The sequence below is a fragment of the Diprion similis genome, chromosome 6, assembly GCF_021155765.1.
Source record: "Diprion similis isolate iyDipSimi1 chromosome 6, iyDipSimi1.1, whole genome shotgun sequence".
NCBI classification, from domain to species: Eukaryota; Metazoa; Arthropoda; class Insecta; order Hymenoptera; family Diprionidae; genus Diprion; species Diprion similis.
In genome coordinates this window covers 10,468,680-10,495,543 of record NC_060110.1, presented here as the reverse complement: position 1 = coordinate 10,495,543, position 26,864 = coordinate 10,468,680, and the positions used below count along the sequence as shown (strand labels likewise).

Below are 26,864 nucleotides of genomic sequence, written 5' to 3'. Positions count from 1 at the left end.
TCGTAGTCCCGGGGGAGAATTTAGTCCTTGGCTTGTTTCCGGTCGGCTTCGCCGAAGCATTTGGAATATTGTCACGAGTATCTTCACTTCGCTGCTTCGTTGTTGCTTCATCAATATTATCCGTTCGTCCGGTTGTCAGACTGCCATTGTCGTTCAAAATTTCATCAAACCTATTCTCGTCAAGGTGAGATGTCAGCAATGGCTGATCAGTCATAGTTCGGATTGATCGAACGGTCGAGAATCGGAATTGAGATTCTAACGGTTCGCTAGGCAGATATAGAAAATTAAAATTTCTGGTACCAGACGAATCCTAGCTCAAATCGTCGATATCGTCGTGGTGTAACCGATGGGGTTTTCCCTTTGCGTACCTTCGCCACTTACCAGTCTGCCCTAAATTAAAAACATTCAAAAATATTGCTACGAGTAAAGCCTTACGAGATTTCCTTACGAGAGAGAATATAATATGTAAAAATTATGAATTTGATGTATTGCTGTGTATTTTACGATTTAAAATCTTTAATTTGGCACGTCGTAAATAAAAGATCGGTGATGTAACTGTTTTTCGCATAAGTTTTTGGAGACGGAATCGATGTTTTTTATTCCGCAACGACCAACACGCGCTTGCCTCACAACCAATAACTCGTGGAAATTGTGGATATTTCTTCAAGGCGAAAAAGCAATCGCCGCGTTACTGGTCCGGTGATCATCCGGTCAGTCGTAGCTATCTTGCTTCGCATCGACCCGGACGGCGAGTGTAATTGAAATTTAGACGCGGCAATCAGCAGCGGATCCAGAGTCGGCACAGAAACAAGTTCTGTGAATTTAATCCTCCTTTCAATTATGGCTGAATCTTAGCGTGAAGTTAAGAGTCCAGGAAAGTGGTCAAATCGATCATTATTAACAGTGCACGAGCGTGTATCAAACGAAAATAAGTCAACGGATCATTTCACCAAAGCTTCTGAATAACGCCGCATGAAAAATCAGGGAAAACTGTGAAAAAATAGATCCATGAATTTATGCTGCAGAATTTATCAAGACGAGTAGTCAAAGTGAGAAAACTCATCGTCATGTCGGCGGCGGAAGCTGCGATTTTATTAATTTATACTTACCGCAAGTCAATCTGAGTCGAAGGCGTAGGTGTTGCTGACGGTATAAGTGCCGCTTTTATTAGTACATTCACATGCTTGTTAGCCATGTCACAATCCGGCCTCCTAATCGATTGTCGCTTATCGCATCTTCAGACTCTTTCTCTTTATTCAGTACTCCTTTGTGCAGTGTTAATTTTGAAGAGTGCGGTTTGCTGATGTGCCGCTTCCTCTGAGACGCATTGACATTGTTATAAAAATTAGGACATTTATAACGGATCGATATTGTCCACCTAAGTCGTGGTATCGATGGTAGCTGCTTTTTATTCTCCCTGTCAGCTGTTTCTTATTTTGTCTTTCACTTCCATTCGAATTCCAAGCAAATCAACAGCCATCTCTTATCTTTACTCTTCCTCGTACTAAAAATAATGAAACGGCGCGTCACTATCTTGTATACGGTGTCTTTGGTCACAGGTATTTGTGTTCGTCTGGCCTTTAATCCGAAGACAAAATTTTAATCCATACATGTACTTCTGACATTGTTTTGCGTCCATTACTTCAAAGCATGGGAGCTGCAGATTGAAAATTAATTAACAGTTTGCACTTTTTTTAAAATAAATTAATTGTGTTGTTTTTCGTTCCTCCTATAGAAGTGTGAAAATGTAAAAGAACCCCGACCGCGCGTATATCGGGATGAAAATAAAGTTCCTAAGACCATTTCTTCTTTCTGTTTATAGACATTAAGGTATATGAAGACTTTGAAAAGATGGAGAACGGTATTGCCTTTGGTTCACGTCAGGCAAAATAAGATTTAGAGTTTTCACGCTTGACATACGTAGGGTGTAAGCCCCATATGTATACTTCATGCGTATCTCTTTAATACTAAAAGCTTTTTTAAAAACGGAATGTGACTCCAAATAGCAGTATTTCATCTCTCTCCAACACATAAAGAAGGTTATTTACCAGTCGTTGAAAAATTTTGCTGTTGTTTCAGCGGCTGTAAGAGTCACAGGACTGCCCAACTTCGCTTTTGTCATTATCTCATGTACCAAACACAATTCGAATCAAATTGTTAGTTTCTATTGTTTGATTCGAGATTCGTATAATATTGGTATTACTCACCGTTCATCTCGACCAAATTGGCTGACACGTGAAAGTAGCAGCATAGCGACTGTCCTTTACACTGAACTTCATATAATATTTGAACATTATACGTATGTTTTTATTATAGTACTCAGTGACTATTCATTACTACAGTCTATGTGAACCATATTCTGTATGCGCTCAATTACAGTCACTCGTATTTATCTACACGCTGATCTACACGCAACTTTCAAATATGCGGTTGAATGTTAATCCGTTTATAAATTTCAACAAGGTTAAAGTACTTAAGAGCTTCGACTTGCTTCAATAGTTACTTCATGTCAGCAACTATCCAGCTTGAGAGACGGCTTCAAGGGGGATGAAACGCAGGAATTGAGGGTCTAGTCCCCATAGTTCAAGTTTTTCAAGAATATATTTCGATTACTTACTAACAAACTATATAGCAATATCGCCATAGAGCCTCGGGTTAATAATCGGGGCCACGAAACCCTATAAGATTCACATCATAGCTTCACAAACATTCACTGCGCCTGAGTATCATTCTTTCTCCTCTTTCTTCTCTTCCTTTTTAGCCTTCTTTCTGTACAATCAGCGGAACTATTGACGGTGAAATAGGGGATGGTCTAAGCGCGTGAGCGAATAACAAGAGGGTTCGCATTCAAGTATAAATGTGATCGGAAGGAGGAGGGAAAGGGGTAAACGTCATAATCTGTAGTCAGACGCGACTTGAATAACGCTGGCTTTCGATTCTCCCCGGAAGTATTGCTCTGCTACTCCCAGGACTCTTTCAGGTTACGAGGTGCGAGGATAATTCAACCCCCAGGCGGCCGACTCAGCGGTAGAAGTGCCGAGAAGCGTCGGGTAGAGGTGAAAACCGAAAATTGATCGAACCCCTTTTCACGGTTGAAAGCTGTGAAGTGCAAGCCACCGCAAAGCATTCCAACATTGTATTATTTTTTTTTGTTGATTCGGTAATAGTTTCCACACTCGAGCTAAACAAGTTTCCGTATTTATAGAAAAGTCGCAGCGATGTTAAACGAAATGACATCCAAGTTTGTTTAGTTTGGCTTCACTCAATTCTGGAAAATTCATTTATAAACAATTTTTCGATCCAATTTTTCAACCACCTATCGTACCTATGCCCAATAAATTGTTCGTAATATTTTTCAAAGAACGTAATTTAAATCTTTCTTGTTCATTTTTGCATTTAAAACGGTCAGTCCGGACAGATATTGATGGGTGGTTTGACTCCGAGCTGTCTGTCTCTTAAACGGAGAGTGAAGTAGTTAAAAAAGCCTGGAAGCTCCCCCCGTATGGGTAATCAATGTTCCATGCAATCAACTGACTCACACCCAGTCACAGGCACGTACAAAAATTTCTTTTTACATATCTGAACCCGACAGGTTGTAATTTCATGCGAATTTCAACAATAATCGGAGATTGACAAGAATAGGCACTTTCGTGCCTGTCGCATCACCACGCACGCGAAGTCATCATCTATCTTCCAAATTATTCCAAATCGTTGAATGTTTTTCACATGGAAAACGGTCGAGGTGTACCTCGCCGATTTTCTTCATTTTTTCATTTCTTTTTCATATCAATTTTCCGACGTAACGTTTTTCTCCATTACTAATTCCCTCCTGGTTTTACAAGGCACGAATCGCAAAAAATTTCTATCTCTGTCGTTTTCACGTATAGCCATGAATATTAGCACAAGGCAAACAGCTAAAACCTGAATCTAGACGTCAGACGCGTGGAAAATGTATTGCTCACTTTTACTGCACGACGTGTTCGAGTTAAACTCCTGGACGTCGTCTAAATATTTACATGCTTGATAATATCGCGAGTCGCAACCTACACCAAGAAAAATGATCGAATATTGAATGATTTAGGCGAAAATCGTTTACGATTAGCTGACGGAATAATGGACACAATTTTTTATGGGTGGTTTAAATTTTCTCCCCATTGACCAAACAGTTTCGTTGCGGTCTTTAAAAGTTGGAAGTTAATAGAATTGTTTGAAAAATTTTCTACCCCTCAAAAAAACTTCCGTTGCCAAAGTATGAACGAATTTCAATGAATATGCATATGTACGAATTTCCTAATGACTTTTATTCTTCTCACACACCTATGCAGAATTAATTTTTCTTATCTTGACCGCTTTTTTTTGCGGAGTAGTCATAAAGTTTTTATACAACAAAAATAATGTGCAAGAAGGCTACCAAAAAGTGTGTAAAATTAGAATGCGTCCCCATTCATGTTTGGGACAGGTTTATTATCGGGCACTACATACTGTCTCTCCTTTCGCGAGTTGAATGCATAAGTTGATGTAGATAAAGCGTATCCGCCATGGGGTGAATTTTTTGTTGTCCTTGTACGGTTGAGGAAAAATTTCACATGTATTTTACGTCCGATGGACAAGCCGTGTACCCGAAGGGTTTTTTGTGCGTCTTCTTCTTCTTCTATGTTCTTGTTTGTTGTTTTTTGGTCAACAGAAGGTTTTTTCTTCTTTCTCCCTATACCGAGATCCCTATGGTATAAAAATCTCTGGTAATTACTCAGTTGACTGCTCTTGCGTGAATGAAAATGTCTTGCGCTGCCCAGGGACTGAGAACAACCTTCGAAATAACCTTTTCTGGGTGACGTCAGCAGTTAGGAACTTGAGAGCAAATCATGCGAACCAGTAATCATTAATTTTGAGGAGAATTTTGTGACTTATACAGGCAGGTGTGTACTTGTTGTGCGCGCAATCGTTTTCTCTCTCGCAAATTAGTGTCAACTTCGCGATTTCATTGTCACAGTTTCAAATATTTGCTTTGAATGAAACGATGGTTCCCTCCTTCATTCCGTTTATCTTAATACGGACTGATTGTGTGAAGGATTTCTATCATCAAATTCTTTTCGTGCTGACAGTGAGCGTAATAACATCTCTCATAGCGTATCTTGTCGGTAAAACCATACCATTGCAAACATGGAAAATACAACTGCTCGAGGGAAGCGATTTGGTTCTTCAACCCTTGTAAAGGGTATTTCCAAATGTGAGGGTTTAACAAACGCTCTGTAATACTGCAAAAATATTTTACGTATTTCAAATTCTATAGAAATTTCTAGCATTCCTAACGATAGTGCCAATATTTAATAGAAATGCTTTAAATCACTATCTTATTTCAAATAAAACAGAAACGTCTTTGTCCGAATTCCGAACAATTGATTCATGATTAATTCCCAAGCATGAGTTCAGGCGTTAATTCCGCTGATTCAATTAAATCGTTGTTGAACATATTCAAATCCTATTATTTTATTGGTTTGTTGATAATCTGCTTTGAAAGACTGTTTTTAACAACTTCTCGCCAGATCCCATCAGTTCCACCTTTTGAAGCCTAAATTCGTAAATGCTCCGATATTTTTTTTTCAGATCGTCAGTTCCTGGTTGGCATGCTTGTCCCTCACCTCAACCCTGACTTATGAAGCACATCTAGCTGTGAAGTGTAACCTACGCAAAATAGTCCAGGCTGAGTACAAGGTCGCAAAGTTTATGGGTGAGTAAGAAAAAAATAAAGATGACAGCAATTGTAAACTTCCTTTTCCTCGGTTCTTTAGTTTTCCTACCACTGAAATTTCGTTGATCCAATTCCACATGATAACCGCGACCGGAAATATAACCCATAGAGTTTCCTGCGCGGTTAGCCTACAGTAAATAGAATTTATATTTACCATGTAATATACGTCCCTAGGGATTCCTGGGGAAAAATAAATTCGAAGGAGTCGTGTATTTACTGAGATGGATTGTGGAACAGAATTTTTCAATAATTGTCTATATTATGTATCGCGTATGGGAATACCTCGCCCTTTACACGGTGAAAGCATGATGTTGACTTTCTCTCTATACTTCATCACTGCTGTTAAATCCCGAAGGTTTGTCAGCGGTGACCGTGAACTTTGACTTACTTACTTTCAATACCCTGGAAACCCGGCCAAAGCCTACACAACTGATAATTGAGTCCAGGCCAATTGTTTTAGATTGAACAGGTAATTCGTAAGATTTGGTGTTCACGGACAAATAAGTCCAAGTGCTGTAATACAAAGAGGCGTAGTCGTTGTCGTGAGTGTTTACATAATGCTCTGCTTTCGTTATTTTGCGTCTCTGGTTTCACCGAGATAAGTTGACCATGTATAGAGAAAAGCGAAACTCTCTGTGCTATTGGAGAACCTTTGCCAACATCCAATCCGACCCAACGGGTGGAAATATCGGAGAAAAGGTATAGCGAAGAGGTAGATTCAGAGAAATAAAGGTTAGAGCGAGATAGAGAAACAGGTCAAGTACGGAATAGATGGAAGTAACAGGAGATAGAATTGGAATTCGGTCGTGTCAAGATCCATCCGTAATTCTACACACCGCAAATATATATGTATACACATAGGCAATGCCTTTAATTCAACTAGACCGATTGTTTCCTCGATCGATCATCTCATTCCGATCAACATCCCTGCAAGTGCAGCAACGGTAAGTCAGGCATTCGACAAAATCGTCAGCGAATGATCGCCGGCAATAGTAAGTGATCACGAGAAGGCTCTAATAAAACAAAAAGTGATCATGCACGTGCTGCTTACCGATCTATGGAAATGGCCATTAGCGTAAATACACTGGCGCAAATGGTGAGGACAGCAATGAACTGGCTGATCTTGCAGTACAAATTTCCAAAAGGCCAGTGACTGTTGAGCATGTAGGTGTAGTTGAATATCACGTTCAGGGTTGACACCATGGCGTCCGCGATGCTCAGGTTGACCAGGAAGTAGTTGGTGACGGTGCGCATTCTTTTGTGGGCCAGAACGATCCATATGACGATTAGGTTGCCGCCGGTAGCAACGGCTATCATACCGGCGAAGAGAACCGTCCAGATCATTTGTCGCCACCAGGGTAGGATGAACTGATTACCACCTGAACTTGGATCGGTGAGGTTGGTATTGTTGTAGGTTAAGTTGTCGAACGGTGCTAAAGTGTAATTCAACGGCCACGAAGTCGAGTACATCATTTCCTCGAGCGAAAGCATTTCGAACGATTTATGTTACCGGACGATTCGGAAGTTGTTTCAATTTTCACTCCGCAAATGGAGAATCGAGATAGAACCACGAGCAATTGTTTTATTCTAGCTATACTCCCTCTCGCTGTTTGCCCAATATAGAGTTTTCATCCCGAAAGCTCTCCACGTTCGATTCGATTCTCGCATTACTTTGTTTACGCATGTTGGTCCTGATTTATTTACCCTTTTATTTAAACACCATATTCGTTTTATTTATTATGCGAAATTAGACCTGCACACAAATGTCTGTTTTTAGGGTAATTTTTTTCGACATTTAACCTGATCGAGTTATAATAAGAGTGCCCCAAATTGTATTAGTAATCTCTCGAAATTCACTAGAATTAATTATTTACAACGATATCGATAAACTGGAAAAATTTTATTAACGATATTTACATTCATCCGACTTGGCCGTTTATTTACGCGAGCCCTGATGAATGCCGGGAACAATTTTCTCAATTGGAAGTAAATATTTGGAGAGAAACAAATCTTCCAACAAATTGAAATAAAATAGAAGCTCTTACGTATGGGGGAAATTCCCCCAAATACATTTTCATTTCACATATTAATAAAAGAATATTTTTGTACTCCTAATCGTTTTCTTTATTGATGTCGTCAAACTTGTCACCGTCTCTGCCAATCACCATCATATTTATAATTTGAATATTTTATCTGTTTGTTTTCATGTTTCATCATTTTTCTTTTCTCTTTACTATATCCCCACGAATGAATTGAATTTTCTACGTTAACGTCAACTGGTACTTTGTCACCAGTGTTGATTCTCGTTTTCTAAGAGGACAGTGACACGAGTAATCAATAAATCGATGTTACGGTATTGAATTTAGTCAGCCTGGAACATAGAATTCGTCCAATTTTTTTCCATTCCATTAATTTTTTCTTATCGCGAATTTAACACCATCAAGTAAGAAAACTTTGCTTCGTTTTTGCGAGATATAAAACTGAGAGTTGTGCATTGCTGATGACCTGATTCAGGTATTACGATTCCACAAATTTGGCACGTTAGTTCAAGTTAATTGACTCCTGGGGTCAATGCGAAATACAGAAACCGTCGCGCAGAGTGAACTTCACTTTAAAGCTATCGTTGTTGAAGATGCTTCCGTTTCATGGGACGAGGATCTTGACTGGCCGAGGCTTCCTCCCTCTGGCTGCACTCTCGCATCGCTAACTATACACACGCTCGTTTCACTACCATCGTACTAAACCGCCGCTCCGTATCACGTTTATAGGTTATTCACCATAGAAGTGACCTACTTTCCGATATTGCCGGGGTATGATTTTTCAAAGCACAGTAAGCCTTGCTTCGATTTCGTTAAATAGGTAAAATTTACAATTCAATGTTAAATCGAAATTTGAATCTTTAAACGATTTATGCTTTCCACTTTCTCTACGGTCAATCCAGTCCACTGTAAGAAGAAATTGGTTCCTCCTCTCAGCAATGAACCTTATAGCTGTGTTACAGTGTGTACAAGACAGACGTTAATCTTCCTTCACTTTGATAAGCTATGTGGTTTAGTGTGTGTGTTTTTTTTCACCGTTTTATTACTTTTTATATTTTTGCTAGACGGATAAGAGAAAAATTAATTTACGGACTGAAACACGATGAACTGTTTAGTACACTCTTGCAATTAGAGTAAACGTGTTCCGAGCTTTTTTAAGTCTCACGTACGTTCCATTTGTATACCTTTCACCATTCTGGAAACTCGACTATTTTTAACTTTTAAATTATTAAAACACTTGCCCGCTGGCTTCACTATGTTTATCATATTTCTCGAATGCATTTCAGTGGGATAAATTATCCTTCAGGTTTTAACTTCAGTACGTTGACGTGAACTGTAATAAATTTTTCGTAGCCTCTTGGTTACATTTTGATTAGTTGTTGCAATTAATTAGATATCCTCGCCATTTTTCGCGTTATAAATAGAGATATCAGATTTTCAAATCCTTACTTCCAAACTCGCGTGAATCGGCATACTGATGCTTAGTAAAAAAAATTTCAATTTTTCAAAATTCTCAATTAGAGATCAGAGCCTTTATTGATTTCGGTTATCGATTGATAGCGCCATTATTCATGTATCACGTGTCTTCGGAGTTACATGCTGCCTGTTGATCAGTGTCGATCCTTGAGTACCTGAAACATGAAATAACAACGAAGTGTTAATAAAATTAATATGAACTACTCCAGCAGGCTTACAATTGCGTAATTTTTACAGGTCAGTCAAGTCATGCATTCACATTTTGATCTGGATCAATGAAAAAACTGTTATCCAATGATTTACTGTTAACGAGAAATAGTGTAACGTATACAATTCTATTTTTGGAAAGGTTATGTTCGACCAAAAATATACTTATAAACTTCATACTCGAGGGAGTCGAACAGGGAGTTTTGACTGAAAACTTCCGGTTCTAAAGTGGGATGTGAAGTCGGAACTTCAGTTACTACTACATCCTGCTTTGTCCGACTACACTGCGAGTTACTCCACTGAGGCTATTAGCTCAACCCATGGGTATCCTTAATACTTTTCAACAAGTTGCATTAAACATCGCCTCAGTTGTTGAAACGGTAAATGCAGTATACGGGATCCTGCGAACTCATAGTTTCTCCCACTTTCCAACTCTGACAGTTTTAGAAAAAAGTTAAAGGGGTTCTATGGGATTAAAAAAATCTGTACTTTTGCGGATACGTATAACGTAAAATTTATGACGTAACGAAGATTATCGATGGTGTGTGCATATAGTCTATGTTTTTGGAATATATTTCGCTCTGTGATGAATTCACAGTTCGTCGAGCTCGACCAACGTTACCGAATAAAACAATTAAACCATTAATCGATCCCCATGCCCCTCTATAATATCACGTGGAAACTGAAATTGGTATATTATACATTTTTTGACGAAAATACCGCGTACATTTTTCACTCGTTTCAATACAACCGAGTTTTCCTACAAATACAGTTTAGATTACGAAACATCTGTCAGGAACTGCCGTATAATTTGGTACTCGTAAGAAACTTTGGCAAGTCTCAGCAGTAGCAAAATTTATTTCGGATATTCCCGGTTGAAATGCGTCGTTGTGTCAAATTAAGCATACTTAATTCAAACGTATTTCTACCGTGGCTCAAATTCTCGCGCAATGCGTTCCTCATTGCGAAGTAAAATTCAGGCACGATTCAGAGAACGACTGCAGCGAAGAGGATGAGAGAATTATACATATCATTCCGACAATTGCAGTGGAGGAATTTACAATTCAAATTTAAAAATTATACCGAGCTATAAGCGCGCCTTGGGACACCTGCTTGACATTATTTTCGTTCCGTGCATATATTTCCATAAGTAGTATGCACCCATAAGAGAGAGTAAAATGCATACCAATTATCACGCAGAAGGCGTGAATGTATGGTGCGAGTTCGTGGTCTGATTGATTTTCGGGTAAGCTTTGTGCGTTCTCGCATGTAGATAATTTTTATTCATCTTGTTTCTGGAGATTTTGATCCTTTCCATAAATTATTTCGTGCCCAAATGTTCACCATTTCTCACACTACAATCCCGCTGATATAGAAACACATAAGAAGTTTACGTGACGTAGTACGAAGCGCGTTGTCCAGGCTTTTCATCCAGAGAACAAAATAACCATGAGCGGAGAAGTACTAAAGTTTCCAGTGTACTTTTCCACTTCCTGCCACTTAACCTTAACACAGCCGTCACGTTTTAGATACTTTTATTTCTATTCAAACACGACCTGGAGTTTTTTCCTCTTTTTCTTTAGCTCTGCAGCTTTCGTTGCAAACTTGGAACGAGATTAGCCAGGGAAACTGGATGATGAGTGTTTTTTTTCTTATAGTCTCTCTAACGCAAGCCCATAGATGGCTTTTATGATACTTGGAAATTTTTTCATCCTTCAGTTGCGTAGAAGATACTGACAAGTTCTAGAGCAATGACGTGGTAATTAATTTTCGATTTTTCGATGTAGAACTTGCGCTTCGTATATGGGGGCTTCAATTCTTAGAGTATTTTTCTGATTTTCAACGTTTGAAATGTAACATTAAAATTACGTTTTGGTAAAATCTTCCTTAACGTTTAAAAGTCGAAAAAATAAGATGATAAATTGCGACAGTCAACTATAATCCTGCCAGCCCAGGACCCCCTTGCAATTTTACTTCGCCGCTGAGGTTCCCCGAGTCAAAACTGATCTCATAATTCATTCTAGTCTAAGGAGACACGGTAATTCGTCACTCAGTTCTCTCGAACATCGATCTTACGAATGCGGTTCTATTCATCTTAAATTTCGCACGGCTCATCAAACTTGACAAAGGATTGGATACGCGTTAAGATCACCGTTAGTACCGACGTAAGTTTCGATCGCACGGTTCTCCGACGAACCCAATTGCATGTCAGAGACAATCGGTTACTATAGTAAGGCAGCCAAAATCGTGACTTGTGCATCGATATATCTGACTCACTGATCCTGCATGCGTGGAATTGATTTACAAGAGCTGCGCTAAACTTGCGCTTCAAATCTATCACGCAGACGTAACGCGCGCTACGGGATGTTTCGAAACGCTAACGATGTTGTTCCGCAATTAAAACAAACGATTTTGAACCCGTAATGGCATCGCTATTATACGGACAGGCGGCTCGCGAGAACGACGCAGTCGCGGTATTGACTCGCTGGTAATATTTGCTTAGAGAAGCACTCAGTGTGTCTGGTTGAAATACTGTATGCATCAAGCCTGCCGGCTTGCATCGACCTGAGCACTTACCTTCTCGTCGAACGTCTCGGCGTCTCCGTAATATGATAGCTGCTCGGTGAACCTGGGCTACACTTATACTTGGGGGTGGCTGTGAAGCCTGATAGAGAGAGACTGGTTCGTCTGGGAAATTTTTCCGGTTATGCAGATTTCCCGCAAGGCCGCAGGATTTCCCTCGGAAACTCGGGTTGAACCTGAAATTAGGTAGGTACGTTCGTGCTCGCTTAATTGCGAGACAAACAGATCTAATTGGTCGTTCATTTAATTGCATTTTACTCTGCGTGGAAACGTAGAGTGGTTTGGGGTAAGCGAATCGGTGCTTGGAAAATTACCTGAACGGTTGCTCGCGTTTTTCTCTAAATTGGTATTCACCTATCCTTTAGCAACGCGTCGACGTCGCGAGGCGAGGCGAAGGGTGAATCGATCTACCGACTTTACTTTATGCGGCGAAATTTCACTCGACTCTCTACGTATCGCCGCGAGACCCTGTTTAGCCGTTGGGGCATTCCCTTCTTCTTTTTTCCCCTAAATTCATATATATGCAAGTCCTCCGGGGGATATTTTTCAAGCTCAGTTCAGGCGGCTCGCTACAACGACGATGGTGTCGCACCATCACCATTCTTTAAGCTTATAGGATAAAACTTGGGACGACATGCGCGGACCACTTCGCGGGCTTTTGGTTGCGCCTTTCGAGCCGGCGAGTGTTTCGCTGTATCGATATCTATTATTCATCACATTCAAGCCACTTTACGATGTCGGCGATAGGCACGTGTTAACCACCCCTGAGAAGTAAAGAGGGCGTGTTAAAGTTGAGCTGATGTAACATCGAAATAAATACTTGTAGCGGTAAAAAGGATTTTAAGCGTGTGACGTGCATGTAGTTATAGACGCGTATCGTTCATTAAATTGTGACAAAAACTCATGGATTTTGATGTTGACATTTGTGCTTTTATCTCCCGATATATCGATCAAGTAAATGAGCTGATCCGAGACAAATTTATCGGCTCATGATGCGTGATCGATCTTACTCTATTCGCTTTATCTCTCGATATTCGTACAAATTGTCGTGTATGATAGCCTGTAGATCAATCGTGCGGACTGCGTAAATATTAGGCTACATTGGGGTGCACGTATACGTGATAACGCTGATAAGCGCGTTTATCGTACTTAAGGGAACTTGAAGTTCGATTTACACGTAAGCTTCCTGATGTAAAAAGCGAAAAATTTCTTGACTCAGGGTTAATCGTACCTCGTGGTTAGGAATAGATTAACAACTTAGAAATCATGAGGTTGGAGCTCGTGAATGAATCGATTTTGAAGAAGGAGAGAGGTTGGTATTAAACAAAGCAATTTTTGCCTGCATTCCTCGTTTCAGGATCAAAGTATGAAAACCAAGTTCCGCCTCTGAGCTGCAGATCAGTATAACACGTCTCCTCAGTATGCATATTGCACATTTCCCTTTCATGCGTGTATTGCCTTTGTTATTAGAGGACCCAATTTTCTTGACCCACATATCGCGTATTATTTGCCATTTTAGCATATAGATTGGATGGTTCATACTCGACAATAGAGATATGTTCGTCAGAACCGGTTCGAGAATTGATTGATCGGTAAACACTGCGCATGCCGCGACGAAGTTGTATTTTCTCAGCTCACTCTTCTCGAGAGTGTAATATTATATATAACTGCGGAATCACAGCCCTTCGTGTTATCTATAGGCTGTCTGACGTCAGTCGTTTTGTCGATTCATGTAACTGGACCTCCGTCAGCCTTGTGGTGCGAGAAAATTTTCAACGTCAAGGAAGAAACGTTAATTAATACTACTTGAAGAGAAGGAAAAGAGCAGATTTTACTCAAAACTGCAGAGAAAGAGGGAAACGTCAAGGTTTTTGGCAGAAAAACAAAAAAATACCCATATCAATTATAATTTTTACTATAAATATCGCAGATTTTACTCCGCAACGTATTTTTTGTATCTTTTTTCCTGCAGCTTTGTGTAAAATCTGCTCTTTAATTCTCTCCGTGCAAGATGAAGAAAGGGCGAAGGCTCCTTCACCACGTTTTCATCGTTCGTTAGTGGCGAACAGAAGTTAGAAAAATTCGTTTCTCTGAGCATGTACATGAAATGGCAGCTGCAGTTGGTAGGCAGATCTGGAGTATTTGTAGGTTAAGCCTTTGTTGCACGCGGGTGGAACAGTGCCGAGTAATTAATAACGGCGGAGTGTAACGAAAACATGGCCTGTGACTCGGGGTACTAGAAACCTCTGCTTGGGAATTCGCGACAAAGGTTTCGCGTGTGCAAACAACTTGCAGTATAATTTACGTCCCCTTCGTTCGTTCGCTCTTTGGTTTTCGCGATTTTGCTCCTCATCCCGAAACGAAAGCTTTTCTTCTCTATTTCCTTGGGTGTCTAGTTGAGTCTGCATAAGGTCGGATTGAACAGCGCGAGGTGGCTTAAAAGGAGCGCAGAAAACGGCTGGATTACATAACGATAGACGTCTGCCGAGAATTACTTCGTTTTTCGTGTTTCAATGGCCCGTATAACTCGAGTGATGAGTTTTCAAGTAATTTGAGGAGGAATTTCCCTCCGGGACTTCGTTGAAAATCTAAAATCGATGAGTGTAAAGTGTAGTAGGAGTAGACACTCGTCAAAGAGCTGTTCAGACGAAGGAAACAATTGAAGAATTTTAATTTAATGGCCCTGATAGCAGTTTCAAATATTTTGTTGAAATAATTTTCTACCTAAGTCGAGTCAAATTCTTTCGTGGAGAAGTTTACGCGCGAGGGAAAAGCCGGAAACGACTTACTTCAAAGCCAGATGTGACGTGCAAGCTTTACCAGCGTGCGGAAGATTCGAAAAGATCAGGTGTATACAATTCTTGTGAATCCGAATCCGTAAAAGCCATTGTCGAGTTCAGCTGCAGGCGGCGTGGCTCTAGTTAAACTCTCCGGACCCGTTGAAAATAAAACCCCTCTAACAACAAAGGCTTCAATTGTTCCAACCCAAGAGAGACTTACTCCGCGAATGCACTCGGGACTATCCCGCAACTGAGTCCAACCGCGAGTTAAAGGGATGAATTTATCAAAGTCTTCATTTATCGGCGGAAATCAATGACGTCGCGGAAACAGACGAGGCGCAAGTCGTTTGAAAAATTGTTATTTGAAAAATGTGCAGAAATCCTTCGGTCGTAATTTCCAAATTTTTTTTATCCTGATTCCCTTTAATCCGCTGACGGGGCAAACCTCGAAACTTTAATTTATTCATAACTTGCAGCTTTTTCGCGTTGAGTACGGCTGTTTGATACTATGTGTTTCTAAAAATAAACCAATTAACTCTCGGATCTGTCCCACCCAGCTGAAAACATCCGACGATCGATCAGCACGTCATGCGAGAAGCTCCGGTGACGTCAGCCATTATGGTTTAAATCGAGTCCACGGTAAAGCCGCAAGCTACATCGCCAACTTTTACCTCCGTGGGTTTTTTTTCATTCAGTTTTCAAGTACAAAAGCGGAAGCCGATTGACGGTTCACCGAACTGTTACATTAATTTTTATCCGCCTCATTTCCCCGAATTGATCAGTAACTCCCAAATTTCTGGGCTGAGAAATTTTTGGTCCTGCGTAATATCGGTTACTTGCAGCGTTTATCCCATAAAGTTATATGGATGCTTAGAAAAAAACATGAATTCAAATCAACTTCGATATTTTGAGGTTACAGTTTCGGTATCTAGTGATAATCCTCAATGAATGTGTGATAACAATGAACGACGTTTTTTTTCCAAGGGCGAGGAGGTACATGTCAAAATAACATAAAACTGCGTGTCAAAATAAAGACGTGCTCCGGGAATAAAATTGCTCATGTCTGACTGTATTTCTTCACAAGGGTTGAGAAATGAAGTGAAAAAGAGAGTGTCTCAGCCAGCTAAATATTTGAAGGGAGGGCAAACTGCACGGTTCGCTTGTCAGACTTTCTTACCGATCACCGAGAACCATCAGAATCCTCGTGTGAAGGAGCTGAACAATTCAATCTACACTCGTCGTAAAAATATTCGTTCTATTTCCTTTGCGATAATAGTTATTTGCCCCCTTCTTTCGTTTAAGAATGTACAGGCGTGCACGTTGAAATTGTGCCAGGTCAAAGAAAATTACAAAAGTTGTTCCCACTTTAATTTTTTTCTTTTGATCTGCGTAAAATGTGGAAGTGTCTGTCCGAACCATACCGAAGTTATTTTAATTTTGATTTTACGTTGATTCGTATGCAAACATGTTAGGTTCAATGTAAAATAACGAATCGTTTCAAATTTTACACATGTGGTTAAAATAAAAGTGAGAATGATTAGTCACATTTCATTAATCTGGCACGATTCCGACCTACAAGTCCGTACATTCTTAATGTGCAGTAGCTTCCTTTTCTTAGGAAGATTAAGCGAGAGAGAGAACGAAAGAGTAAAGAGCTAATCGAATGGTGACCCGAAATGGAAAGCGACCTGCGATATGATCTTTTCATGCCGATCGAATCCCGCGCGTATGACATCCGGAGATATTGCCCCATATATTCGAAAGACTAATCGTTTGCGGCAGGGACCGGAAACCGATGTAAGCCATTGACGGGTATAACAGGGATGGCCAATAAATATAAGGTGCGGGCTCACAGAGCGATTTGTGACATCATTAATCACTTGCAACCCAGGTCAGGGTCATTTGCCGGTTGGACTTGACTGGTCAATCGTAAAAGCCATTGCAGATACGTCTAAATCAGACCAATGTGAGCGCCTCCAGACCGACACGCACATGTAGAACCGGCTTGGCGCATACACGTGCATAACAATACCACGCATACGCACCAACACTCATACTGTCAGGCAAATTACGGCCGCAGAACGAGCGATGCGATCTCGGAGGGTTGAAATTGGGGCCGAGGTGACAGTCGAGACATTCATCGAAGCCATTCACGCCGAATTTCGCCGGTGTCGAAATTGATTCGACAGATAATCTTCAAAACGTCCAGTTTCGGGTGGTCGGATGTGAGAGCTCATTTCGTAGATCGGTATATCGTATCGATTCACCTTTTATACTATCTGCAATTGTTTCCACGAAGAAGAACGTGTTATTTTTGCAACAGAAATTTTTCATTATCCTAAGGAAAGAGAAGACGCTGAACGTCACGCTGTTGAATCAGTCCATGGTACGTTCATGTGGCTCAACCCGCAAGTGGATTTGCCGAAGGTTTGCAACGCTGTTAGAAGACCAGCTGCAGATTAGCGCTCGTACTCTCTTTCGCAAGGTCTCGAGCCCGCAGGATCGTAAATGCACATGAGGCACGTACGCACATATATGCGTATATATATGTATTACAGGTACCCGTGGAAACGAGGAACATCAGCCTTCCACTTACTTCCCACGTTCCATCGTATTGAGACCATGGTTCCGGCCATTCTCGAAGTGGCTCTTATCCGCTGATCGTCGAAATATCCCATCGTTGAATCCAGCATTCCCAGAGAGATATAATTCCATGAGTAAGCTTTCGAGAATGATATCAAGGAGTGTTTTCACATCCTCGACTTAACACGCCGTGCAACCTCGTTCCTGATACTTGGTCAAACGATTCGTTACCGATGAAGATCATTCTGACGCCATTTTCTTTCTGGCGTCTGAAGATGTCGTCGCTTGGTTAGGCAGAGACTAAACTTGCGTTGTGCGTTTCTTCTCGCTGTGATTGATTCTTAACAAGACTTTTACCACTAGTCTTACGTCTTTATATTCTTCGGATAAATTTATTCCCGACGATCTTGAGGACAGAGTGGTGAAATTGACCAAGAAAGAGATGCGGTCACGGGTGACGGAAGTCGGGCTACAATTTCCTGCCAAAAGAGGGGAACCGGGCTTCCGACAAGCGGGATAATGCGCTTCTTATACAGTCCCGGTGGCGTTCCACTTTTCTTTGAATTCCGACCTGATTTTATGCCCCCTTTCTTTGTATCTGACGAGGGTTTTGACGACTGACGATCTCGTCAGCCGGACAATCACCATTTCACTTTTCCATCTCCGCATAACTTCGAACCAGGCGAATCCTTTCACGTACAAAAATATGGTGAGAAAGTAGAAGATCGGGGATCAAATTTCACCCGATCCGCTTTCTTACGGTCCAAAGTGAGTAAGTTTTCATGAACACCAACGAAATGCGGCTACTCGCATAACGCCATTATTATAATTTCTATCCGTATAGTTGATATCACTTTTTATCGCAGGTAGAAATTGAGTTCAAATTTCTATCTCGTAATAATCGCGCATTCACGGCAGCGCTAAACTGTAATTTGAACCAACCTCGAGTAGCGAATCTTATCTCGTGTTGATAAATCAATGCTATCACCACCGCCCAAGTCCTCCGAATATAAATTTGCATAAATTTTTCGTGAAGTAAATAATAGCCAAGGCGCCAGAAAGGTAATTTTGATTTATTACATCAACTTTTCAACGCGTTTCTACCCTGTCATTGAACAAAAGTCAACACCATTATTCATTCGCGTAGAAGACATTGGAAAGTTGGAATCATGCTTTTGAAGATCTCTCAATAATTAATTTAAAGGTTCTTCTGAATACTGCAACGACGTGCTTAATCATGGAAGGGCATTTCCTTATCAAAACATCTATAAAAAAAATGGCTCCAGTGCTGCAATCAATTATCGCTCAAAAAATGTTCAGGTTCTTTCTGATCAATCGACCAGCTCGTACAAAATGTATGTCGTAAAATCTTGGAGTTAAATTCTGGGGTGAAATATTAATAGAAATCAGTATGTAACGCACATAACAAATGCATAAAAGTATCAAGCAATGCATAGCCTTTAAATATTCACATTTGGGCGCAAAATGAACGCTTCGACCTTAGTAAAAAGTATGGTTTTAGTTCCCTAGAACGTGCGTGGAGATAAGTTGAGAGTCTTGTCATCCCCTGAAATCATGAATGGTATCTCTTTCCACCATGGTATAACTTCATTTGCCTCGAACCAGTGAGTACGCGACTAAACGGTAAAGCACGTTCGGATCTTGCCCATCGCAGATAAACGAGCTCTGAACTTTCGCCAAGTGAAAAGTTACGGCAAAGGAAAGTGATAATCAAACAATTTCAACATTTTCAAACTCGATATTTGACTCTATAATAAATATAATTTAACTCCAATTTTTCAACGACGCAACTTTATTTCGGAACGAGAAAGTTAATTTGGACATAGAATGTGGTATAGATGGTTTCAATTCAAATTGTTACATTCCCATTTCTTCATCATCTCACTTGCATTTGAATTTAGCCTGAAATGAAGGAATTCGAAACGTAATCACAGATATCTACTTTTTCAGTCGATTCATGTTGTTTGCTTTCACCATCGACGATGGCCGTTCATTGAACAGATTTCCTGTCGGCACATGTTCTCTATATTTTTTTCCGATTCTATCGCCTTTTCTAAAATGGCCTGACAACATCAGTAACAAAGTAGTAACTTCTCTCTGATCTATTGACTCATACCGGACATATCCGTGGTGTTAAAACTGTAAGCATTTCTTTATTTCCCACCAATAAGTTCAAGACGACTTTCTTCCCGCGGTCGTAAACGTATAAGCGAAAAACTGAAATACAAGACTGCATTGGCTCGGAGGTCATATGGACGGAGCAGTGGTAGAGCTATAAACTCGCGTTTTATGAGCATGGTTTGCAGTCTTCTGGGTAGGTACTTGCGCCACTGTAGTGTCGGAGTTCGGAGCCACCTAGAATTCGACGTTTCAACTTGAGCTACTGTGACTTCAATTTACTCAAATTCACTCACCACGTGATAAAGCTCAATCAATCCAGCAGCAGCGCATACCTGCAGTAAAGTTTATTCGACAATCACGAGTGGAAGTTTCTCACGCACAATTGTTATCAAATGTTTGGGCATTGTTTCCGGGAACTTCAGGGTCTGAAGAAGAGGAGACGGTGCGGTGGCGCTTCGTTCGCCAATTTATTACTCCGTCTAACAATGGGGCATTATTATTGGATGGGAAACCGGCGATAGCTTGAAATCCCGAAAGAGTGAAGTTGCGAGGTAATCGAACGGCTTTCAAATATTTTCCTCAGTGTGTATACATACCATGCACATATATAGTTTGCCAAAGTTCGAAACTCACGATAATTGCTGAGTATATTTCCCGCTCTTTTGCTGGTCCGGAAATGAAGACGGTGAATAACGGACGAAAGTTTTCACAGTAATTAAAGTCTGCAGGGACGAAGGGAGACTAGAGTTGTTTCACAGGAAGGGCCGAGTTACATTCGCTCGCGTTTTGGAAATGGAACCTTCGGTTAGAATCGTGACACACTTTGCCAGACTCGCGAATAGATCACGGATGAAAAATTTTCAGCAGGATGATAGTGTTCCGCACTTTTTGAGTGAATTTCTCTTCCTTGGAAAATTTTTCAATTTAAATCACCCCCGACGACATTGCTCTCTGGATGTATCTCATGAATACTGTATGCCTCTGCTGCTTCAAATTGTTTCCAAGTTTTCCCGGTTGCGGAAATATCGAAATTAGCATATCATGGAAGCTGTCATCCTCAAAATATCCGAAATATTCTACTGCCGAACGAACCGTTCCGGTTGCAATTCTTTTTACTCGAAGGTAGCTGGTATCTGCTGGTTGTGGCTAATGAGCCGGTGAACCGTCTGTGTCCTGCTGTAAAAAAGTCTAAAACAAGTCTGCAGGATATCGTTGGAGAACAATTCCAGCGATCTCTCTTCGAGCTTGAACTTTATACCAGTATTCGGTCAAGATTGAACTCGGCGTGTAAGTAAGAGATCGCCTTCGGCATCCACCGGAAATTGCCTGTCCGAGCGGAAATAGAGCAATTTTTAGTGTACCTTCGATGGTTCAAGGATGAAATTCACCCCGGTTCCTCCAAATTTCCACCTCTTGAATAAACTCCACGGTGTTTAATTAACGCGCATAATCGGTTTCGGCAAAACCTTCGTCCTTTCTTTGGCTCCAAAGCGTCTGTACGGGACGGAGATGCAATTAATAAAACCTCACGAATCTCGTGGCTGGTTTTCCGCCCTTCCAACTTGTCAGTTTGAGTCGAAATTCCGGTTCACCACGCGTGTCCTGCAGAGAATCCGGAAGTGAGAGGAAAAGGGCGGTTGATTAATGCCGAATCCCGCAGTACGGTCTGCTCGTGATAAATAACACACTATCATTGTTTTTCATATTCATGGAAATTAAGATCGATGGAAGCCAAAATCCTGACAGGCTTATAAAATTTCACCTCGGCAGGTTCAAGGCTTATAATTCGAGTCAAGTACAATTACGAATGAACTCGCGTGCTTGCGTACGGCTCGTCGGGCTTCCCGTTGAAAAGCACCGACCCCGGATTGCGATTCTTACCGAATCAATTCGCGGCTGACTCCAGGTTTCCGCGGATCACAACGTCAAGAACGAGCCAGCTTATCCTGCCACTTGGATCCGAATGAGATCGCTCCTGCGGCCAGAGGAACATTTCACTCTCCATCTCTGTCCGTGAAAAGCTCTATCGGTGCACGTGCCTTGTTCTCACCTTCTCTTTAGGTATTATAACACACAGGGTTTTCCCGATTTCTATCATCGGTCAGTTATTGAACTCTGGCTGTAACATTTCGTGACCCCATCGATTCATCGGTCGCTGGCATCTTCATCTGCCATCCAGAAACTTGTATTTCAAGCTATTTTACGGGAGCGAATATCGCTGCGTCAAAAGCTTTCGCGGGCAGGTAAATTCAATATGGTGATAAAATTCATAACAATATTGAGGAAACATCCGCACGAAAAGTATTGCACGATTTACGCACGGCTCAAATCCCCTTCGAGGTGATTGTGTCTGCCCGAATAAACGTGCAGGATATATATTATATACCTTATACCTATTTCCAGCACTTCCCAAAGGGGGAAAAGTTTGATCTCATTCAACCCTTCGGAACTCTCCAAGGCACAGCCGGCTCCACGCATGTAACGGGATTCAATTTCAATTCGGCACAATTTCCAATTTTCTCCAAATATTTTCACGCAATTTCTTGCCTTCAATTTCCAATTCATTTCAAATATTTTACTCCTATCTATGAATATACGTATATGAATATCCAAATTGTACTATTCACACAGCACAATACAAGCGGAGATTTTTTTAATACCTAATCCCAAATATTTACTGTTTACACTTGTGTTTTTCATACACTAAAATTTTTTTTATTAAAAGCTGTTTTAAATGAAAAATTTCGAATGATTCCGGATCCGGATCAGGATTGTTGTTCACTCCGCCTGTGATTATTATTGCTATTATTTTTCCCATTATCGTTACCGATGTCGTCTATCCTGACGTAATATATTCTCTCGACGGAGGGGAGATACCAAGATACATGCGTAAATTTTTAGGGCTGTATGATATGAACGTTAATGCGGACGAAGATCGTCGTCAACATTTTATTTTACCATCGGTTCGAATTCTTTCAAGCAATTTTATGACAACGAAGTAGACTTTAATTGATGGTCAGAGATTTATTAATTGGACAAACTGATATTTTGAAATTAATTACATATTTCATGATTGTTCATTGTGGTATTGAATGTGACCGATAATATTTCACCAACTTTTAGGATATATGGATCATTAGCTACATTATATTAAAAATCAGATCAATCAGATTATAATTATTTAATGCTTGAACGTATTTAACATTTTTTTTTTTGGTATTGTAAATTCGGATCACTGCGATCGGCGTCAGAAATTTGAAGCGACGTTGAACGATGCTGATTCGTCTGCCGGTTCATTAATTCATTGACGTTGATGAAATCACACCCGTCGACGAATTAAAATCGTATTGAACAATTAATTTTTGGTGCCTGCTGCGAAAATCGATGGACAATATTCCATTCGGAATTTCAGTTAAACCAATTTACTGTTGAAGTGTAAAATACCGAATGCTCTGCAAAAAAAAAAAGGTAGAAAAAAACTAAACCATATCCACGCGCGGTCTACCTGGAACATGAGCAACTTCCATAGAAACGGTATTTGAATGTTTACAGGTAAATTCAAAGCCCCAAAGTTTAAAAAAAGAATTTGCCCAGAACTTGATCTGAGCTATAATATCACTTCAGAATATTTATAATTCGTAAATTGTGTATAATATTTGTATTGTTGTATTGTTAATTATTGTCACAGATCTCCCCATCTGTAGTATGATTTGATTGCATATCACGTATGGTCACGCGCGTTTAATTATCTCAAGCAAACACGTCGGATTGAAAACGATAGAGAGAATGAGAGGATTTTCACTGTCATTTTACCATCGATTTTCAGGGTTTCGATTGATTCTGGAATTACCTGGTGATTGGGATCGTTGATTAAAAGTGTCATACTTCGAAAATGAAGCTACACGTAAAAGAATCCAATATAACCATCTCGATTTGAGTCCGACTGATTGCTTTGATACCGCAAAACCGCGTACAACAGACGCTGTGTTCAGTAGCTCAGGTTCGGCGGGGATTGAAATTTAACAGACGGACGCAGGTCTGATTTTTTTAATCCCCAACGGTTCCCCTCGGGACTTTTTTTCGCGCCCGAGATATAAGACGAAAATGACGGATGGACGGTCACGTCCAGAGGCGTGCCGACGATCAAAAGAAAAATTATCAGGAAGCCCTTTTTTCTCATATCCTTTTTCATCTTCCTCTCTTTTTAGTCTCACAAACAGCTTTGTAATTTCTTTCTCCGGTTGGCTCTTTCCTTTATCCAATAATTGTCGACCTGTTAATTGCCCTAATCGTTCACCTTACGCTCACCATTAGACTAAAATATAAATTTATTTGTTCTCCATAACGGTGACGATTTTGTCTTCGTTCTCGAAATTCTGTTGATTTCGATAAAACAGAATTCACCATGTCTAACAGTGAGAATAATGTGTGGAAAATTGTCCTGAAACGTGTTAATGGGACCGTGGAAAGTACCCATAAAGGTGACCATTGAAAGGGTACACGCTGTGGAAATTGGGCCAATGGGTTAAATTAATCTTCGCAGTTTCTCCGGCTCGAGAGACTTTGACTGTTTGCAAACAATGTTGAATTCTCCGTGAAAAGCTTTTCGGAAGCCTTTTTCTGTTTTACTCTTTCTTTTATTTATTTATTCTCCGTTGCTTGACAGCAAACTTCCATCGAAGAGCAAACACTCGTTTCACAACGTACGTGCATCACGACTCGACGTAACTTCCTTCCATATAGATATACTCAGTAAATGAAAAACGGGCGACGGGTAAGATTTGAGTGTCGATAAAAATTCTAAAGTTGGAAAGGTGGTAAAATAAGCGTATTTGACTACATTGAAGTGGCGCTAAAACTTGAGGTATGTTTCCCAGAGAGGCGATATTCCAGATAGAATATACTTTTTTCTATTCATTCGACCCACTAGTGACACCGGCTGTCTAAACCTTTATTAAGATAAGGAGTACCATGCGGTTGTTTATCCAAGTTTTATCCATTATTATACAAAGATAACTTGATGCCTATTTTCTTACTTTACCTTAGAACTAGCGTCTCTTTTGTTGTGTAAAAGGTAGGAACAGTGAGTAACGAGGTTGTCTTGCTCAGTATCTGGTATTTATTATGCAGCTCTGTACTAAGTCTTTCCGTTGCAGCATTGTTGTATTTATGGACGATTGCTCGACAGAAGACAGAGTCACTTTGTTTCTTCGTTGAAAAATACGTAACGTCTGTGCGGTGTACTTATAATTCAGGTGATCACGTAGCTCCGGGACAACGAATGCTCGACGTTGAATTGTGTCGGTACACTAGGACACCGCGTCTCAGGCTGCATGCGCTATGATGTTTTTCCTGCTTGCTATTTTAAACGGTTGAAAATTTACGTCCAACGTTTCAAGCTTGGAGGATATTGATGAAGAGTTCTTTGGCAACTTGAAATAGTGGATGTAATTAAATTTGATCTATAAACTGATCGACGACGCAACCGCGAGAGGATCAAGCGTTTCATCCCAGATTATCTCTGGTGTCAAGATCGACCCAAGCTTTCAGGTATTACGGAAGTAATATTATCAAAGTTATTGTCACGTGGATGGACAAGCCTGGCCAAGATCGAACGTCTCCTTGACAATTGGTTTAGAATATATAGGCACACCTAAAGTGCAGAGGTGATATGTTTCCGTGACAGTGTCGATATTAAAACTGAGGAGAAAGACCGATGGCTATACTTTGAGAATTCCGCTGTAGAAATACCAGGGAAAGTCTCTTGCCGGTCGTTCGAGTAGTCAAGGATCGTCAAACTGCAGTAAAATGGCAGGACTTCGGTGCCAGAAAACTAAGTAGACTTCGTGGCAACTCTTGAAAATTCAATGAAGCGACCGCATCCTACCTCCAGACTATCTTTGCACTAATATTTCTTGCTTCTGCAGCAACAAGTAAGTAAATAGACTAAACATCCTCAGGCATAAACGGCCGGGCGTTAAATCTCTGTGTGTAATGCTTGCTCGGGTGTAAAGCTTAATACGGGGAAGACACTGGATACTATTAAATACGTCAGAGCGAGTAGGCGTGTTGTATTTCTATGCATTTAAGGGCGGAAAGCAGGCTGACAGATCTTCCCCGAACGACACGCGATACTGTTTAAACGCACTGCGTGGGTAGAGTATGACTAATGATATGATATACATGTTCACGGGGCGTATATCCGTTCATTTATTTATGGAAGAATGAAAACTGCACGGTGAAATGGTTCGATGATATTCTTTCTACTCGGATATAACGTTGACCGCGAAGAACCTTTCTCAACGCTCTGATCAAAATGATGGATCTGTGATGAGTGCGCAGGGTAAAACGTGGTACTTATACCTCAATATTTGCACAGAAATCCTTTTTATTTTCATTATTTCGAAGAATAACGAAGCAAAAATTGAGAAATATAGATGAATTAGAATATCTTTGTCGATAATATTTGCGGTGAAATATCGTCAACAATAAAGATGCCATTTTAGATTAGGATTCTTAGCATTTCTACCTTCATGTAGTTTCAGAGTATTTTTTATAAAACTTAGAATTTATACAATTTTTTTTCTGGCAACCTCGCGAAGATTGTTAAAATGATTTATCACAGACCCGGGTTATCGATTTTGGTGGACCTCCATTCTTTCGCACACTTTTTTCCGAGATCTCCACAGGGGTCGTAGCTTCGGATTATGTGCAGCCTGCAGGACCGAGGATCCTGGCAGCACGCTGTGCGAACGAGAGTTTTTTTTCAATCGAAGATCGCGTGAGATATCTCACAGGGTATGATTTATTTCTAATTTGGTTACACACATATACGAGATTACTTTTATTGTGTACTGCAATCTCGACTAAAATAGAGCATTAAACAATATAAACATGTTGCGTGGAGAAAACAGATTCTGTAGTATTGATTTATTCGAAACGAAATATATAAACTTTTGAAATCAGCAATTTTTTCATGGTCAAATTAAAGTGAGATCACTGTCTTCATCTTAAGGGCTTTACCCACTTGACGAGCAAAAAAAAGTTTTTTCAAGATTTTTTTTTTTTAATTTAAGATTTAACTGTACATACTGATACGGGCTTTGTTAGGCTTAATAAATACACTCTCGAATTACATAAGAAATTTTTTTTTATTGATTTTAATCACTTTTTATACACGAAAATCAGTCTGAAAAAAAGTTAAGTCTGCGGTGTTAATGAATTCTCGAAGATGGTTAACCTGAGACCAAAAAATCAAACGGTTTTAGATTCACAATGTTAAGACCTTCGAATAAATCGTAAGTT

General features: G+C 40.3%; 1 protein-coding gene and 1 long non-coding RNA gene across 3 annotated transcripts in view; both read right to left on the bottom strand.

Moving 5' to 3' along the window:
• LOC124407115 (tachykinin-like peptides receptor 99D) overlaps window positions 1–8,178 on the bottom strand; it is a 79,403-nt gene extending 71,225 nt beyond the window's left edge. For both annotated transcript variants that reach the window (XR_006929289.1, XM_046882952.1), the window contains exon 1: window positions 6,801–8,178. Coding sequence is in view for 1 of the 2 variants with exons in the window: in XM_046882952.1 (XP_046738908.1) it covers window positions 6,801–7,240 (440 nt within the window). In the remaining variant the exon portion in view is untranslated. The remainder of the gene's footprint in view (window positions 1–6,800) is intronic.
• Window positions 8,179–9,320: 1,142 nt separating this feature from the next.
• LOC124407116 overlaps window positions 9,321–26,864 on the bottom strand; it is a 61,630-nt gene continuing 44,086 nt past the window's right edge. Inside the window, exon 3 of the long non-coding RNA XR_006929290.1 lies at window positions 9,321–9,419. This is a non-coding gene — a long non-coding RNA (uncharacterized LOC124407116). The remainder of the gene's footprint in view (window positions 9,420–26,864) is intronic.